The following is a 20,061-nucleotide window of genomic DNA, read 5'->3' as shown; positions in this document are numbered from 1 at the left end:
ACAGTTTCAATTAAACTCTTTTTATTAAAACATCACATTTCATATTTAGAGAATTTATATTTACAGCTTCCTTTTCCCCACACAGAACAAATCAGAGGTTGTTGTTGTCTGGCAATGATACAAATATTAGAAATATTCCCTCTTCCACACTGGTAGCTCCTGGATATACACCTCATCTGCGTTTTCATCAGCTAGAAGAGAGGAACGGTAAATGAAAGTATGGAATTGAAATTGAGCAAAAAGAACAACAAAACACACACATTTTGAACTAAATGTTACAAGATTTGAAATCCTTTTTTTTTTTTTTTTTTTTTTTTTTTTTTTTTCCCCCCTCTCTGCTATTATTGCCTTTTCACTACAATCTGAAGTTGATTTGAACTGGAACAAATTAAAATTTATTTTCATCCTTTCTTAAGGCATAAAAGCAAAGTTGTGTCACAAAAAACCCTTCATAAAACTGCCATGAGACAACACAACTGGAACTCTAACACCTAACTCATCTGTTTTCGCACAGAGATATTAAAGGGCAGTTAATCACTTTTTTTATATATTCGGTCGGAGTTGCATTATGACAATGTATAGTATATGAGTTACCCAGTTTTGGAGATATCAGCTCTAGAAATATCTACCTTCTCTCAAAAACAGCTGAAGTGGCCATCATGGCATCTTGTGATACTGAAAGCATGAAAAACATACATTTGGAAAACTTATATATAGCCCATAGGTCCAGATTCTGCTCTCACCTCCCTCTCTAGCCTGCTGTAGGAAATTAAGCAGAACAGTAGCAGCCTGGTCCACAGTCAGCTTCTCTGTGTTCTGACTACGAGTCTCTGACAATCAAGAAAACACAACACACAGTCCTAAAGGTGATTGCAGGTCAAGGTCCGCTGTGAAAACCACTTACTGTGTATAAACATGCAAAGTTGTTTTTTTTCTTTTTTCTTTTTAAATAATGAAAGTTAACCCTGTGAGGTCTAAGTCACCATCAGTGTTTAGCATAAACCCTGTGCAATCAAAATGTCCCCCCCCCCACACACACATATCAAAAACCATTTTCATTTTTTTGTCAAGAGGCTATTTTGCTTTCAAATTAGAATTAAAGTTATGGTTATCACCAATGATGATTAAAGGTAAAGAACCTTTAGTCATCATTGGTGATAACCATAACTTTAATTCTAATTTGAAAGCAAAATAGCCTGTCAAAAAAAAAAGTATTCATTTGTTATTACATTTTACAGGATACTTTATTGTACCTAGGTGAAGAGTGTCGTAGACATCTCCTTCTTTTCGGTCCTCTGAGATGAACCTTCTTCCCTCTGAAAAAATGTTTTTAAAAAGAACTTTATGGTTTATTTACACAACTAAATAAATAAATAGATAAATGGTGACAGTAAATGTTTATCGTCAGCCTGTTCCTATTATGTCAGTAGCTGGATACATACGGGTGCCCTTGAGGTACAGCATAGCCTGCGGGGTCCAGTTTCTTCGTTGGAATGAGCCCTTTATAGAAGAAATAGTATTTGAAGCTCAAAGCTGGAGATATTTTTCCGACTTTGGAATACTGTCAGAATATGAATAATTGTTTTGGTAATCTTGTGACAAAGCAGTTTCACAGGGGGAAAAAAAATCAAACCAGCCGTACCTTTGGCGTGCTCCATGACTGGGAGATAAATGTTGCCAGTAATAAAAGGGTGAGTACATACGCTATTGTGACAGTCTTCAAACCCTGTCGGCAAAAAAGAAATGATCAAATCATAATGTCATCAGCATCCTTCATCTTCCTCACAGACTGACTCACTCAGATATGTGCCTTTACATTCACTTGAAGAAATCTTTTAATAATTAACTCAGTAACTGTGAAGCCTCAGTGAAAAATAATGTGTATATACAATATATCTGTGAATACAAAGAAGAAAGTGAACTTTTAGTGAAGACATCTCCAAAATTACTTTGATATTGCTGATTGATTCATCTTTTTGAAAGTGAGATATTAAAATGTTTAGTTAAGATAACATTTTCCTAAATTATATTTTCAAGAAAGAATGCATTTCACTTTTTTGAGGATGCAAAAAGTCCAGATATTTAAAAAAAATAAATAAAATAAATTCCAATGAAACTTGTTTAAAAAAAAAAAAAAAAAAAAAAAAGAAAGGGGAAAAAAAGGAAAAAAAAATTCTTCCACCAAAATACTGCAAACGTTTCATGCCTTCTACCTACCTTCATGGTATCACAGGTCCTGTAAGCCTGGCGCCTGCAGAGACAATGAGAGCGTAGAAGGTTCAGGGTAGCTGCTGGTGGTGTTTCCTCTGCCTCTACTTATATTCTCTGTGAACCTGCTGTGCTCTGTCAAGATGCTGCCAGCAATAGGTCATGCAAGTTTGATGGAAAGGGGGCGGTTAGGAGAGTGAATGAATTGTGCCACTAATCAATCCAGTTCCTTTCACAGACAGCTGAAGTCTATTGTAAAATACCTGTGAATTGAATCAAGCTTCTCTAAACACTTCCTGCTCCCCAGGGTGGTTTTTCAAAATTAGTCGGAGCTGCAGGCCATTAATATGAAATGTGGAGAACCCTGGATGTTCATAACAACAGCAATATTCTCCTCTGTGGTCATTTTTAATATGTTTGCACCTTGCTTACTGGAGCAGTATACGGAGAGATGTGAGTTAATTTAATGAATCAAAAGGCAACATATCCACTAATGAAAGGAACAATCCACAGCCTACAGGAGTGAGTGAGTGGTGTTCACTGTCAGTAATAGAAGAATATCACTAACTGCCCTATTTCCCACATTGTAGCTGGTTACTCAAAGATGCCACCATGCATTTGTGTGCATTTTTTAATATGGTTACACTCATGGGGTGGCTGTAGCTCAGCAGGTCATCTGCTGATCAGAAGAATGGTGGTTAAATCCATGGCTCCCACAGTCGGCATGCCAAATATCCTTGGGAAAGATACTAACCCCAAGTTGCTCTCTGGTGCATCCATCCACGTATGAATGTGTGTGAATGTTAGTTAGAAAGCACTTAAAAGCATAGAAAAAAGTGCCTGTGGATGAATGTGGCATGTTGTATAAAATGCTTTGAGTGCTCTGGGAGAGTAGAAAGGACTATATAAGAATCAGTTCATTTACCATTTACTCAAGGCAAACTATCTGGATTCAATTCAATTTTATTTATATAGCGCCAAATCACAACAAAAGTCGCCTCAAGGCGCTTTATATTGTACAGTAGATACAGAGAAAAGCCCAACAATCATATGACCCCCTATGAGCAAGCACTTTGGCAACAGTGGGAAGGAAAAACTCCCTTTTAACAGGAAGAAACCTCCGGCAGAACCAGGCTCAGGGAGGGGTGGCCATCTGCTGCGACCGGTTGGGGTGGGAGAAGGAAAACAGGATAAAAACATGCTGTGGAAGAGAGACAGAGATTAATAACAGATATGATTCAATGCAGAGAGGTCTATTCTCTGTAATGTCAGTGCAGCCTGTGTTCAGCCACGAATTCTGCAGTTGCTATCTCGTGGCTCTCCTGAACATGACTATAAATGGCAAACAAATGGACTGGTACTTGCATAGCACCATTCCACTCAGTTAAGTACTTCTAAGACTTCAAGTGCGATTCCCATTGACCCAATCTCTCTCTCACACACACACAAACACACTTTATTTATCTATAAGATAAGATAACTCTTTATTGTCATTGCAGATTTTTTTTACGGTGCAAGAAAAGGAATGACTTAATAAATGAATGTCTATTGCACATTATTATTATTGCATCCCATAGGATGCTGCGTGCCCTCTTGAGACAGCAAGTGCTGAACAGGTCCTTCAGGGAAGGAAGAGGATGTCCAATGATTTTTTTGGGCCATATTAATGACCCTCTAAAGTGCCTTTTTTGTGTGCCATGGTGCAGCTGGAGAACCATACCGTGCAGTATGTCAGCACACTTTTCGGTGGAGCGAAGGTAGAAGACGATGAGCAGCTCCATCTTTACAACCGACGAGGTGTTTGAGCTCCACTGGAGGTCTGTGTCTAACAACTTGAAACTGGACATCCTTTCCATGCACTCCCTGTTGGGCTACAACACAGACTTCCTCCTTCTGAAGTCAACTAGCAGCTATTTTGTCTTGGTGGTGTTGAGGTCCAAGTTGTTGTCTGGACAACAATTCGATACCCAGGGATTTTAGTGCCGACCTTTGGCAGAGACGAGGCTGGGCTAAACAGCGCAGAGACCTCTGGCAGAGCAGAACCAGGACTAGATGGTGCAAAGACCTCTGGTGGGGCAGAAGTAGGACCAGACCGTACGGAGATCTCTGGTGGCGATGGAGTTAGCTGGGGCTGCGAAGGGCACACAGCCTGCTCAGGATGTTTCTCAGACTCGGGCAAACAGGAACCTTCCAGCTTGAGATCATGCTCAGGTGATGGAGGTCCCTCTGGCTCAGACAGTGGTGTGGAGTCCCTGGCTGGTAGGTCAGCTGACGCAGGAGGCTGGGTTAGTTTAATAGTCTCCGGGGTTCCAGAGTTGGCTGAGCCCAAAAGCTCAGTCTCTGGGTAGGCCCTGAGCAGAGTTTCAGTTTCTGGGGAAGTCCTGAATTCTGACCATGGTGAGGAGTGCTGGTGGCGCTGACACCGCTTCCTCTTGGAAAATGAGCCGGGGCTGCTGGGGCTACTGATTATGATGGCGACAGGGCGGCATCCGCATTCCTGTCTGGAAGGTAGCAGGATAAGAATGGTTGGGCCGAGAACTGCAGGAGGTGAGATTTAGCTGTGGTGGTGATGTGAACGAGGAGGGACTCAAGGAGTTGGGTCACTGCAATGTGGAAAGGCTCGCCCACTGCTGCTGCAACGTGGGAAGGCTTGTCCACTGCTACTGTGATGTGGAAAGGATTTCCTGCTGCTACTACTGCGAGGTGGAGGAATTGGGAATGTGGAGGTGATGAACAGGGCCAGCTCCAGGGCTTGGAGCGTCTCCTTAGCCTGGGTCAGAGAATGGGCAAACTCCAAAGCGACAGAGAGTTGGTGCAGGTGATGATTTTCCCAGAAAATGGGCCCTGGATGACTCGTCTTTCTGTGGGATATCAGCAGAGTTAAGGATGATACTGCAAAAACTCAATACTAACACACCTCAATCTGTTAGGATCAACATCATCACATGTTTATCCATCCTTTATCTACAACACTGGCTCCCCTCAGGGCTGTGTCCTCAGCTCATTTCTCTAAACTCTGCTCACACATGACTGCAAAGCCAATTTCAGCAATAACCTCATAGTGAAGTTTGCAGATGACACAGCAGTGTTGTGGTCGGCTCCTCAAGTCAGTCAGACTCACAAACAGCTTCTTCCTCTGGTCCATTCAGACGTCAGCAACACTACCCCCCTCCCCACCCACCTCACCAATCTGAGCATGGTTTGAGTAGCCCCCATCACGCCAATCACACACAGGCCACTCTATTCAGTCTTCTCTTTGCACCACTTCCAAGCATTTTGCATCTTGTTTTGTAATGTGGGCCTTTCTCTCATTTTTGGATATATTCTCTTGTTTTGTATACTTTATATCCCACTTGATTGTATTTATTTCTCCTGTTTTATATTTCTTCCTGCTGTCTACTATTTCTATTTTGTTTCAGCACAGATGGTGTGGACACCCAGAATTTCGTTGTACATGTACAATAAAGGGCTATTATTTTCTTTTGTTCCTTGTTTGTCCTTGTTGTTTTTGGTTTTACTGGTGTTCATTTGACATTGCATTTACCTTGTGATATACAGGAGTGTTGCTTTTATCTTGACATTAGTACTCATCATTTTGAATTCTTTCTTTTCTAAACTGCTCATATTTTAATATTACTATTAGTAGACATTTTAAAAATAAAATAAGTCATTTAATTAATTTGCCTATTTGTAGTTTGCGTGCATGTGTTCATCTTCATCTACTTATGAGCAGTGTGCATCATTTGGTGTTTGTGTTTAGGAGATACATATAAAATCTTTAGTCTATCCCAGCTGTCTTAGGGCGAGAGGCAGGGTGCACCCTAGACAGGTCGCCAGTCTGTTGCAGGGCTAACACAGAGAGACAGACCACCAGTCAAATTCACATTCAAACCTATGGGCAATTTAAAGTCATTATTTAACCTAACCCCAGTCTTTTAAGTATTTATTTACTGCAATTTGAATCAAGAAATACAAGAACTTGACTGACGCAGAGCGGGAATAGACATCTAAACCTTGTTTAGCAAACCTGCATTACAACAAGGACTTTTTAACCAAACTTTACACATGCAGAGATGGAACAAACAAGACCAGCTTTTTCATTTAGTTAAGAACATTTTTATTTCTATAATTCTTTCCAAGATAAATATCACAAAGAGCTTCAGAACAAAAGCAGTAAAAAAAAAAACAAAAGGGACAAAAGGTTTCCCCCAAAAGTTTTTTTTTTGTTTTTTAGCTGCTTTGTAAAAGACCGCACAGATGAGTCCACAGGTCACAGGCTCAGTGGGAAAGAGTTCCAGAGTCACTGTGGTAAAAGCTTTAGTTCTCACTCTGATCACAGGGATCTGCTCGGGCTGCATCGGTGTCGAAGTTAAATGGATTGGTTTTTATATAGCACTTTTTTTCTAGACTGGAGAAACATTTACCGATTTATCATCTCCAGCTTAGAAACATCTGGAGGCTTCATAATATCAGTGATAAATAAAAAAGTTCTTAAAGGTGCTCAAAATGTGCTGAAAAGGGAGAAGATTTAACAAATACAATAAAAGCCCCCAGGTGGAACGTTATGGCACATTATAGGCAAGAGATGTGGAAGAGGCCCTGTACTGGGAAACAGCACAGGAAAGGACTGTTCAGACAGATATAAGGAGAACCAATCCAAAGCAGACCCAGATACAAGCACCACGCATGTAGTAGTCAGCAGTTCGAAGGGCAGAGGTCAGGTCAAACAAAACTGAACATTCTTCTTCATCACTAGATCAAAGGAGGAAGACCTGTTTCAGTTAAATGAACTTGATTAAAGACGGACTGAAAATGATCCAGAAAGCTGTATTTGTCCAAAACAGCTGTAAGCTTTTAGCCACACCCTTCTCTAACATCTTTGCAATAAATTTTTTTTTAGATTGGCCTGTAAACGAGAGAAACTTGTTAAGCTTGTTTTTCTGTTTGCTTTTTAAGTGGCGGGATTCTTAAAATGAGTAGGCACTTAGCCAATGAAGTGCTAACTATACAATTAAACAGGTCAAAATCTTTCTATAATGCAGCATCCTTTAATTGAAGCAGGTGAATGTATAAATGAGTTGAACTCCACAAATACTCAACTTTTTGACAAGAACACTCTAAACTGCAAATCCTGTCATTTGTCTAAAGTAAAGATTTTGAAACAGGAGCTGACCTCACTGTAACACGATATACAGTCAGGTCCATAAATATTGGGACATCGACACAATTCTAACATTTTTGGCTCTATACACCACCACAATGGATTCCAAATGAAACGAACAAGACATGCTTTAACTGCAGAGTGTCAGCTTTTATTTGAGGGTATTTACATCCAAATCAGGTGAACGGTGTAGGAATTACAACAGTTTCCAAATGTGCCTCCCACTTCTTGAGGGACCAAAAGTAATGGGACAGAATAAGAACCATAAATCAAACATTCATTTTTTAATACTTGGTTGCAAATCCTTTACAGACAATCACAGCCTGAAGTCTGGAACACATAGACATCACCAGACGCCGGGTTTCATCCCTGGTGATGCTCTGCCAGGCCTCTACTGCAACAGTCTTCAGTTCCTGCTTGTTCTTGGGGCATTTTCCCTTCAGTTTTGTCTTCAGCAAGTGAAATACATGCTCAATCGGATTCAGGTCAGGTGATTGACTTGGCCATTGCAAAACAGTCCACTTCTTTCCCTTCAAAAACTCTTTGGTTGCTTTTGCAGTATGCTTTGGGTCGTTGTCCACCTGCACTGTGAAGCGCCGTCCAATGAGTTTTGAAGCATTTGTCTGAATATGAGCAGATAATATTGCACGAAACACTTCAGAATTCATTGTGCTGCTTTTGTCAGCAGTCACATCATCAATAAATACAAGAGAACCAGTTCCACTGGCAGCCATACATGCCCACGCCATGACACTTCCACCACAATGCTTCACTAATGAGGTGGTATGCTTAGGATCATGAGCAGTTCCTTTCCTTCTCCATACTCTTCTCTTCCCATCACTCTGGTACAAGTTGATGTTGGTCTCATCTGTCCATAGGATGTTGTTCCAGAACTGCGACGGCTTTTTCAGATGTCGTTTGGCAAACTCTAATCTGGCCTGCCTGTTTTTGGGGCTCACCAAAGGTTTACATCTTGTGGTGAACCCTCTGTATTCACACTGGTGGAGTCTTCTCTTGATTGTTGACTCTGACGCACATACACCTGCCTCCTAGAGAGTGTTCTTGATCTGGCCAACTGTTGTGAAGGGTGTTTTCTTCACCAGGGAAAGGATTCTTTGGTCATCCACCACAGTTGTGTCCCGTGGTCTTCCTAGTCTTTTGGTGTTGCTGAGCTCACCAGTGCGTTCCTTCTTTTTGGGAATGTTCTAAACAGTTGTTTTGGCCACGCCTGATGTTTTTGCAATCTCTCTGATGGGTTTGTTTTGTTTTTTCAGCCTAATGATGGCTTGCTTCACTGGTAGTGACAGCTCTTTGGATCTCATCCTGGCAGTTGACAGCAACAGGTTCAAAAAGCAAACAGCACACTTGAAATGAACTCTGGACCTTTTATTTGTTCATTGTAATTGGGGTAATGAGGGAATAACACACACCTGGCCATGGAACAGCTGAGAAGCCAATTGTCCCATTACTTTTGGTCCCTTAAGAAGTGGGAGGCACATATACAAACTGTCATAATTCCTATACTGTTCACCTGATTTGGATGTAAATACCCTCAAATAAAAGCTGACAGTCTGCAGTTAAAGCATGTCTTGTTCGTTTCATTTGGAATCCATTGTGGTGGTGTATAGAGCCAAAAATGTTAGAATTGTGTCGATGTCCCAATATTTATGGACCTGACTGTATGTTATCTGAAATGGAAAGAAGATCGTAAAACCATTGTTGGTCATTGTGAAGGAATAAGACCGTTCAAAAGCAGGGAATTTCACAGCCGCAAAGGAATGTAAGACGCCAGCGCTAACCACACAGTTAACAGTCTTTTCATGCACATGAAAAGACTGTTAAAACAATATCATGATGATCACAAATAAAGATGTCCTCAGAACAAATACGGTCTTTATTAAATGTAAATAATAAAAGTAAAAACCAGGTCCAGTGTGTTTCCTTTGGTATATGTGAGGCCAGACAAATGTTGGGTGAAATAAAAATTGCAGGTTCCTACAAAACTGCAAAAAAATATATATCTGATGGGGAATTTATCAGAGTGCGTGATGGACCACACAAATATACCCTGAGAAAAAAGAAGCATATTAGCAGGTGCCCTTTCCAGGAGTTGAGGTGTTGTAACTAAAATAGTTACCATCATCAGGCGAGAATGCTGAATCAAGATATTTTGATTTATTAGTAGCAGAACAATCTTCCATTTAGTCTGAGTGCTGGATTTCTATTTTCCTCTCAGAGGCAAGAACTTTCCACATGTAGGGAACCTTGCTCAGAAGATGCTGGCTCTCTTTCGATCAACTTTTTTATGTAAACAAAAATTTTTCAGAGATAAAGTTTAACAAATTCATACACTGAGATACCGAAGACATTCAATCTGACTTTAATACAGATTTTCAAGCCCCAAATAGCCTAGATTTTTCTCACTCATTTTGTTCACAATTGTTTTGGAAATATTGATCAAATAATGATTAAATGTTGGCATTTTTACCCGTGAAATCTAAATTAAACAATTAGAAATTTATAATGAAATAAAATAAATATTGAGCAGGCTTGAGTTTAGCTTATTGGTGTGGCCCTCTTATGTCTTGTGTGTTCTTATACCTTTATAAAATGAATTACTTACCCCCGTCTATGGTGTATAATGGTGACAAAGACATTGAATGCTACATTTTAGTCTAGGTTAAGCTTTAGAGCTGTTAGTTAGTTATCTAAAGTGTTACCTTAGATAAATCAGTATACTGACTGCGGGCATGGGCTGTTGAATGATTCTTATGTGCACATCTCATAAACATGAGAATAACTTTTTGTGCACACCTATTTCAGCTAAGAATATTTGTTCACACATATTAGTGAATTAGGCCCAAAAACCTTAGAATAGATTCAAGTGTTGCTTTTTTTGATCATTGTGATGTCAACACTGAAAACAATGTGAGCAGTGGATTCAAAACACTGAAAAAGCCTCACAGGCGAAAGAATTTTACAAACCTACTCGCTTATCCAACTCAGTGTTTTGGGGGGCTTGAGCCTATTCCACATGCTGTCAACTTTGGTGGAAGCAAACCAGAAAAGGTTATAAAAAGTAATACGGATGGCAAAAATACTATTCAATATTTACTGCAAACTATTTGAGTACTCTTTGAAGACACTCCAAAACACTGTCAAAAAAAAAAAAAAAATGCATAGTTGTGCCACACTTGTGGTGCCTTAGCTTTATCTGGCCCAGCCAGGAAAAGTTCTTTCCTTTTTTATTTTGTAATAGTATTTTTTAAGTTCCACATAGAAGTTTTTATTGATAATAATCATGTTTTGCTTTGTAGCTTTCTATTATTTATTTAGCAACATCTAATATCACAGGTCTGATGCCTATAGTTATCTATATATATAGCATGTTATCTTCTGTTTAAATGTCTAATAGCAGTCACCCAACAACATTTCCTACTAATTACAAACACACAAGTAAAACATAAATGTAATGCTCAAAAAAAGGCAGAAAATAATTTAAACTTTTGTTGTATCTTTAAATTCTAGCTCTCAACGAGTATATGATTTCGGTATAAAACTATTTTGTGCGTCAGTAAGGATTTACAATTTGAATATTAATTCATCAAGATCCAATGTGTCCTTAACTTTTGTGTTGCATGAACATTGTCTTTGAACACTTAATGTCTATTAAAATACTCGAGAACTGTGCCTATCCCAACGAAAGAGTAGACAGACTGAGATAAAGTCAAGCGATCATATTTAAAAAATAATTTATACAGAAACACTTCTAGCCAACACTGAACACAATCACAAAGAAATGGACAAAGTAAATATTACAACAGCCATACTTGGTATTCCAACAGCTGAAACAGGGGTGTAACTGTAAACAAAATCCTGGATTTAAAAGCTTTTGTGCAAATTAAGTTAAAGCACAGGCACAAACGTGGCAAACATGGCAGGATGCACTTCCACTTCTTGTCCTTGTACTGGGTAGTTTTATCTGATAGTTCCACAGATTAAGAACATCATGTAGACAAAGTTGGGCCTTGAGGGAGTCTTCTATCCTCCTTTTAAATGCAAGATGCAGTCAATGGCAAAGGGATCGATGTCATTTGAAACATTTATTGTAGAGACTTTAGTGTTGACAGTAAGAAACTGATGTTGCGATACAACGATGAATCTGCGATTGGTAGTGCTGACCACTGAAGTTACAGACAAAAACAGTCCTTGTCTGCTTGAATGTGGAAATCTGAATCTGATCTGTATATTTAGGCGCTTTTACTCAGCACCATGGGAGATTGTGATGCGTTATAAAACCTATAATCAAACAATTTTCTCTGGTTACAAAAAGTCACTGTTATACCATAGTGTTGCTCTCGCCCACTTTGTCCGCATACTGAAAGAAAAGAAAGAAACCGTGTTAAGTGACAGCTTGTTGACATTCAGGACTCATGTGGAGAATGTTTGGCACAGATAAATGTAGGAGCGGCTGAACTGCAGTGTTTGCTATTATCCTGAAACACTTTAAAGTGAAGCATGCATGACCTAAAGGGACACACCACAGCTGACAAGGCACAGTCTTAAAATTTCAGGTTATTTTTATAACCTGTTTGCAACGAGGTTGTGTGCACTACTTTCTGTTTAAACAAACAAAAAAGATGAGTCTAACAAGTCTGAATACTCTGAGCTATTCTTTCAGTACATAATCGCACACAACCTGATGGTGCAGGGAAACCCTTTCGTCCACCAGGGTAAAACAGGCAGCCTAGTATATACCAAACCCACCTCCCCCTAGGGGAAACTCCAAAGTGGAACAGTCTAGCCCCTCTCCAGGAAACACTTTTCAGAACCTGAGCTATATGTGCTGATGTGAGCCTGATCTAACCTGTATCTCTAACCAAAAGCACTTAGACTCCTTCCCCACCAAAGAGGTGACACTCCATGTCCCTAGAGTAGGGGTCTCAAACTCCAGTCCTTGAGGGCCGGTGTCCTGAAACTTTTCCATGTGTCCCTGTTGCAACACACCTGAATAAAATTAGTAGGTCATTAGCAAGAGTATAGAACTTGACTGCATGCTGAAGTGGCGACCCCTAACCCACAGGTGTCGAACTCCAGGCCTGCAGGTTTTAGATGTGTCCTTGATCCAACACAGCTGATTTAAATGGCTAAATTACCTCCTCAACATGTCTGGTAATGATTAGTTCATTACCAGGCCTCTGGAGAACTTATGTTGAGGAGATAATTTAGCCATTTGAATCAGCTGTGTTGGATCAAGGACACATCTAAAAATAAGGACACTGGCCCTCGAGGTCTGGAACTGCCCACCCCTGTTCTATAGAGTCTTGCTAGTGACCTACTAATTGTATACAGACGTGTTGCAACAGGGACACATGGAAAAGTTTTAGGACACCAGCCCTCAAGGATTGGAGTTCGAGACCCCTTCCCTAGAGCCAACTGAGTATGAGACCAACGGGACCTCTGCCTTTGACCGCTGCCCAGTCCTTATTGCACCGAACCCCTATAGCACCTGCTGTAGGTGGACTATAAAATACCAATGGAAAGAAAGCAGGTTAATGTCATTTAAGGAACTGACTTCCTTTTTTAGATCTGAAGGCTATAGCCACTTCTTTTATACATGATACTGTTAAAAAAGAAGAAAATGTATGCACATATGCCCATAACTACAAGATTTTGTCAGGTTAGCCAACATGCTAGTGGGAAATTGTGACAGCTAATCTTACATAGAAGCTGGCTGTTTAGCTTGTTAAAATATTCAAAGTGGCTCATTGCAGACCAACTTTTTTAATCCTTTTGTCTGCAGTTTGTACAATTAATATTTTGCTGCGTTTTGCATGGTGCAGCCTTACTGTTAAAATCCACTGGGGCCATTCTGCGTGGCATTTGCAGGTTAACCCCATGCATTTGTGGGTTCTCTCTTGGTACTCAAGCTTCCTATCACAGTCCAAAGACAAGCAGGTAAACTTCACTGGTGATTCTCAATTGGCTACAAGTGTGACTGTCAGTGTCTCTCAGTGCTATCCCTGCAATAGGCTGGTGACCTGTCCAGGGTGCATCCCGACTCTTGCCCTATGACTAAAAGAGGCTACTGCAACCCTGAACGGGAGAAGTAAAAGACGATGGATGGATGGCTTGGCTGACTGGATGTACAGCATGTCATCTTAAGATATATCAGTCTTCAGATGACATGCCTGTGGTGTGTGCCTTAAAGGTTAAAAAACAAAAGACGATTACCTGCTCCAAAAAGATGAGACTCACAGCGTGTTAGATAAGTTAACATGCAAAGGAAAATCGGCAGTGACTGACCACGACTGCTGATTGTCCTCAGAGCCTTACGAAGGCTTAAGAAAAAAATAAATAAAGACAGATGCTCACCTCAAAACAAAGCTTCCAACACAACAGCATGGTAGGAGTATGTTTATTAGCCACAAAGCAATGTGTGAGACAAGCTAAACACACAAAACTACATTTAATTTTCCAAACTGCTTCCATCCTAGCTGTGTATACTGAGATCGTGTGTCTATTAAATTGATTTTCAATTAAATAACCATGGCATTTATTTGGGCAGTCTGGTTAATCTGTTGTGCTTGAGGTGTTTGAATATGATGATTAATGAACAAACCATGCTGTGTTTAAACAAAAGCTGCACAGCAGGTGTAGAGCTGGGTAATACTCACTGCACTGATAAAGGGCAGGTTTAGGATGGAGCCAAGGACTGGTATTCTCCTGATAAAGCCTACAACCACTGGAAAGAAGCCCCTGGATATGATTAAAGAGAGGAGAGTAAGACAGAGGGGAGAAGCCAAAGACAATTCATGAAAAAAAATACACAGTGTTTTTTGATTATTACATTATTTGAACCTACGGAAGAGGATTAGGGCCACTGGAAAAAAAAGTGAGCACGTCTTTTTTTTTTTTCTTCTTCTTTTCCAGAATTCTGAGAAAAAAGTCAGAATTCTGAGAAAAAAGTCAGAATTCTGAGAAAAAAGTCAGAATTCTGACTTTTTCATCAGAATTATTTTTTTCTCAGAATTCTGGAAAAGAAGAAGAAGAAAAAAAAAAAAGACGTGCTCACTTTTTTTTCCAGTGGCCCTAATCCTCTTCCGTATGAACCAGACTAGATGACCATCTTTTATGCATAAATGTTTTTATAATGAAGATGAAAAGAATCATCCCACAGGTTGATTATTAACACCAAGTTGTTGCTAGCTTTCAAGGCTCCTCAGAACTGGGCTTGGTCTTCGTCTTTAAGCATGCGTCTGTTAATGCTCCCTCGCGTGTCCTCGTTCTCTCGATATTTCCAAAGTGTCTCCAGGTATTCCCAGTGTTCCAGGTTTTCAGTTTGTTAGGAATTTAGCTTTTACAGTGTATTTTTTTTAAATGATCAGATCCTTGATTGTTTTGGTTTACTTGTTTTGTTCATGCTTTGTTCTCAACCATAATAAATCGCTCGCCTTTTGTAGAAATCTAGTTTGCCTCCTGTGTTCTGCATTTAGGACCTCATAAAAAACCATAACACACAATCTGAAGCCACTGATCGTGACAGTAAGTCTATAGACCACAATAAATCAACCCAACCTGGTGACGTCATGTTCTGTGCAGACTCAGGATGGTGCTAAACTTGTTTTAAAAACTTTAAGCAGTTATTTCTTAAATCCAGCTTCACAGACAATGCGAAATCCATGGCAGTTTTTTAAAGCATAGTGGTCCATGTAGTGTTTCATGTCCACTTTAAGTCTTTAAACGCACTGCAACTTTGATGAAAACAGTGCTTTCCAAAGTGCTATATTATATTGAATGTAGGGCTTTTCAGGACTGAGCCCAAGTTTCAATCAGATCTCTCAAGTCATCCTGCTTCTTTCATGTAAAGAATAAGTTTTCTGTATCTCAGGTTTCAGTGTTTTGTGGGCTCTTTAAACAAGATAACTGTCAGTCTACTGAATCTGTTGTGTGCCTTTTGTATTCATCTTACCTGAACAAGAGAAAAAAACCATAGATCTCGAGCAAAACTCCAATAATGGGCCAGCCAATCAACACCACAAACACTCCTCCCAGGAAGAAACTGGTGGCCTTCATCTTGTGCTTCTGGAAAAAGAAGCGGAAGGTCCTCTCAAGGCCGATGACAAAGGAGAGTCCAGCAACAAAGAGAATCTGCAGAGACAAAAAAGAGAGTGGAAAAATATTAGAGAAGGGTTCAAAACTGCAAGCACACGCAATCAAGTATCCAGTGTTGTCATCGGCATCATATAAATACCATCCAAACAGACTGAAAGAAAGCAATTATTTGTACAAGTATGAATGAAAGAAAAAACACTGGAGTTTAATTTTATTGGTTTTAAATGATAATTGTGTAGCCAGTAGAGTTGCCACAAACCAAATGCAGCTGACTAGTCACTAATCAACCTGCTTATTCAAATCAATCCATCCACATATCCTTGTCAGAGTGAAAGGGGGTGGGGGGTGCAGCCTAGTCCAACTATTATAAGGCAATAGGCAGGGTACACCCTAACCTTGCCAGTCTGTCGCAGGGCTAACATAGAGGCACACAACTATTCACACTCACATTCACACCTATGGGAACCCCAGTAACTGCATGTCTTTGGACTGTGGGAGGAAGCTGGACTACCCCGAGAGAATCCACACAAACACAGAAAGGCCTTGGTGGATTCAAACCAAGCATCTTCTTGCTATGATGTGACAGTGCTAACCACTGCTCCACACTACTCTATTATAATTACTCTCATATACACTACTCAAAAGTTTTAGAACACCCAAATTTTTTCAGTTTTTAATTCAAAGATTATGCAGTTTGATGTTTCATTGCACTCTGAAATGAAAGCATAGTACAAATAAGCAAGTGGAGTTAAAAAATAAATAATGGAATCAATTTACAGACCAAAATTTAGTCTAAACTTCGAACTCATCAAATTAGCCATCTTTAGCAGATATACCTGCTGAACACACGTGTCATTCTTTCTACAATCAAATATTAAATATTCTTCAGAAAGTTTTCCCCACATCTGTTGCAGAAGTTCCCATAAATGTGTGGCACTTGTAGGTTGCTTTGCTTTCACTCTTCTGTCCAGTTCATCCCAAACCAGCTCGATGGGGTTTAAGTCTGGAGACTGTGCTGGACACTCCATGTTTTCAAGCTTACAGCGCATACCAGAGGGTATTGCATGGCACTGCAGAATGCTGTGGTTTTGGTTCAGGGTGGCTCTCACTCTCAACATCCCTGACCCTGGATCCAGCAAAACAGCCCCCGACCGTCACACTTCCTCCTCCATGTTTGACAGTTGATGTCACACACTGTGGAACCATCCTTTCGCCTACTCGAGAGCGTAAAAAGATCCTGCGTGATGAACCAAAGATTTCAGACTTTGATTCATCAGTCCATAATACCTTCTTCCAGTCTTCAGTAGTCCAATGGCTGTGTTTCATGGCCTCTTTGCTAAGACGTCAGAATAAGACAATGGCTTTCTTGCTGCAACTCGTCCTGTCAAACCTGCAGCTCGAAGTCTTTTCTTCACAGTTGAAACTGAGACTTGCTTACTATGACCACTATTAAGCTGTGCTTGAAGCTGTTGTCCTGTGAGCCGCCTATCATGCAAGCTGTTAAGAAACTTGTCCTCTGATTCAGTTGTGGCTTTGGGTCTGCCAGACCTCTTCCTGTCCGAGTTTGACCTACATTTTTAAGCGTTATGATGGTCTGTCTCTCTTCCGTTGTTAATTGCCTTTTTCTCACCATTTTTGTAGCTACACACTGCTTTTATGCAGACAGAGGGTGCTGTAAGTGATCTAGAAAAGTTGGAACACCTGTAGGAATTAGTAGCACCAGCTTTGAAGGCTTGATCAGAACAGCTTTAAATTGTTAACCCATTTTGTTTTTCCTGAAAAATGCCTTTATAATGTACAATTCCGAAATGTGCATTACTTTTTCAGTTTTGGGTAACCTTAGCTTTTTTTAACCTGGCAATTACTATTATTACTTACCTTTGTACCTCGAACGACTTGAATTCCAATAAATAACTGGAATATTGTTGTTCTAAAAGTTTTGACTGGTAGGGTATATTTTCTGTGCTTACAAAGAATATTAGAAGGAACATTTTTAACACTGTGCAGCATTACAGGAAAATCCAAAATGCAATCCTTTTTACAAGCAGCCATATTGCTAATGACAAAAATTATGAATGTCATGATTTCGAATGTGTCAAGTCCATCTATCCAGTGTTAGAGTAAAAGGCTTCAAGCAATACTCCAGGCATGATGTATAAAAAATTCCAAGCAGGTCCTGTTTATTCTGAATTGGTTTCACGTTAGCAGGAAGAAAAGGTCTAAGAGACCTGCAGCAATCAACCATCAGCCCATGTGGCAGGACCCTCTGTCACAAAGAATGCTCAACTGGACAGTGTATCAATACACTGCCTAACTGCCATTTACATTCAGATCTATGGAAAATAGGTCATTAAATAGATTAGAAAGCATGAATTTCAGTCTGGCACATAACTGATTTAGTTTGGTAGCAAAGGCAAAGAGCAGCTCTTCCAATAATAGTCCATCTTTAGTTCCATGAAGACAGATATTGATATTAGGGTTACAATGGATATTCAGAGCACTATAAAGATGTAAGCAAATAGAGGCCATCAGTGTTGCAAAAAGTGAGACACGCAGAAGTGAATACATTTTCAACAGCTAAAAAACCAAGAGATCATGCTTGAACCTTTGACCTCTATGGTGAGGTGATTGGGTGTTTCTCTTATGTTTAGCAGTAATGGTCATTGCCAATCAAAGCAATCCTGTGACATGAAACATTATTGTCCAAATGGGAATGGTCTTTTTCATGATAACAGTACCCCCTTTCATGGGACGATTGGGCTCACTGAAAGGTTTAATATGTGTTAAAATTACGTGAATCATAATTTCAGTCAGCTAAATATCTATGAGGGATTTTGGATTCAATTCAATGTAATTTTATGTATATAGTACCATATAAAACAACAGTTACTTCAGGGTGCTCTATATCGTAAGGTAAAGACCCTACAATGATACAGACAAACCCCAACAATCAGATGACCCCCTATGAGCAAGCACTTTGGTGACAGTGGGAAGGAAAAATTCCCTGGGAACAGGAAGAAACCCCCAGCAGGGAGGGGCGGCCATCTGCTGCGACTGTTTGGGGATGAGAGGAGGAAGACATGCTGTGGAAGACAGTCAGAGATTTTAATAACTAATAATTAAATGGACCTTAAAAAAAGGTGAGTGAAGAAGAAGCACTCAGTGCATCATGGGGAGCCTCAAAGATTCATGGTCACCTGATCCAGCCCTAACTATGCTGTTTATCAGAGACTAAAGTTTTCAGCCTAATCTACATAGAGAGGTTGTCTGTCTCCCGAATCCAAACTAGGAGCTGGTTCCACAGAAGAGTGGCCTGCAAGTTCATAGCTGAGATGTTTTATGTTAGTTTTATTTCCTGTGTAACTGAAATAATGCAAATGTGGCACTGCTGAGAAAGTGAGGCACTTTAAGACTTGATGCTATTAATGATGCTGTTGCTATGGTTATGTGAAACTAAACACAGCTGGATCACACCAACAGATTATAATTAATAATAATTGTCACGTGTCACACAGTAATGCATCTGTGTAATCAGAAGTTGCACTTTTAGACATCCTGACATCATTTGTAACAACAACAGGTTACTCACATTTCCAATAGCCAGAAGTGCTTTGTCAAAGAACAGGATCATCCCGAAGAAGAGGAAAAACACGCCGAAGCCTGTTAATCCCATTCCAATCTCTGAAGGACACACACAAACCATCAGAGTCTGACACTTAAATCTTAAGATAACATGAAGAGATAATATTTTGTTACACGTTTTTCTACGTCGAAAGCAAACCAATTTGTTTATATCTCGTTAAGGACACATTGACAGAAGCTATGCTCTGCATGTCAGAATGTAATCCTGCACATAGTCATAATTCTAACAGACTTATTTTAAATTAAAGCACACTGAAGTACTCCAATAACACATATGCAAACAAGGATGGCAGAAATATCCACAATAAGAATCACAACAGGGCTTCCAAAGGAGCTCCGCTGCTCACTCTGAATACTAAAGTTGTCAGAGCGCTTAAAAATGTACTAGCACGTAACTCTGGTCGTTCTAGTGGCTACAGCGGATATTATTGGGGGGGAAGCTGCTGGCTATTTGTGCCACTGAATGTCATGAGAGAAAAATGAAAGGTAACTTTCTTGTACTGACAGTGCTAGTTAGCACTTTGAGCACTGCAGCTCAAACTAGGGTTAACTCAGACAGCAGGAACCTACGGATACACTCAAAAACACAGCTCTTACTTTGGGAGTCCGTTAGAGAAATCATCTTGATAATGTAGTTGGATGAGACAGAAACAGAACAAAAAAGCTCTTCTCAGAATAATTTTGGATGACAGCTGCCACTGCAGCAACAGCCACGTCTTCCGGAAACACACCTTCTTTCGTTGACATCTTCCGGAACAGCGTCCATGACGCATTCATCTTGGCAACTCTCGTTCATTAAGATTATAGTTAATAACATAACCTTCACTAGGACACATATACCACGCAGCTACCCTGCTCTATTATAACACAACATCTGGTCTGCACATAGCAGAATATGTAGCAAAATAGCGGAACGCAACAACACATTTGCTCAT

The 20,061-nt window shown here is 40.0% G+C and overlaps 1 protein-coding gene across 1 annotated transcript; it reads right to left on the bottom strand.

Moving 5' to 3' along the window:
• Nucleotides 1-11,104: 11,104 nt before the first annotated feature.
• Nucleotides 11,105-19,873, bottom strand: golt1ba (golgi transport 1Ba). The gene is given in 6 exon segments (XM_065472025.1): nt 11,105-11,747; nt 14,047-14,128; nt 15,342-15,520; nt 19,074-19,165; nt 19,724-19,772; nt 19,775-19,873. Coding segments are annotated over 6 exon segments (540 nt in total). The 3' UTR covers nt 11,105-11,708.
• Nucleotides 19,874-20,061: the final 188 nt, after the last annotated feature.

Source organism: Pelmatolapia mariae, linkage group LG15 (genome assembly GCF_036321145.2).
Source record: "Pelmatolapia mariae isolate MD_Pm_ZW linkage group LG15, Pm_UMD_F_2, whole genome shotgun sequence".
Lineage (NCBI taxonomy): Eukaryota > Metazoa > Chordata > Actinopteri > Cichliformes > Cichlidae > Pelmatolapia > Pelmatolapia mariae.
Note: the sequence above shows the minus strand (reverse complement) of the source record. Positions and strands in the feature narration are given on the sequence as shown.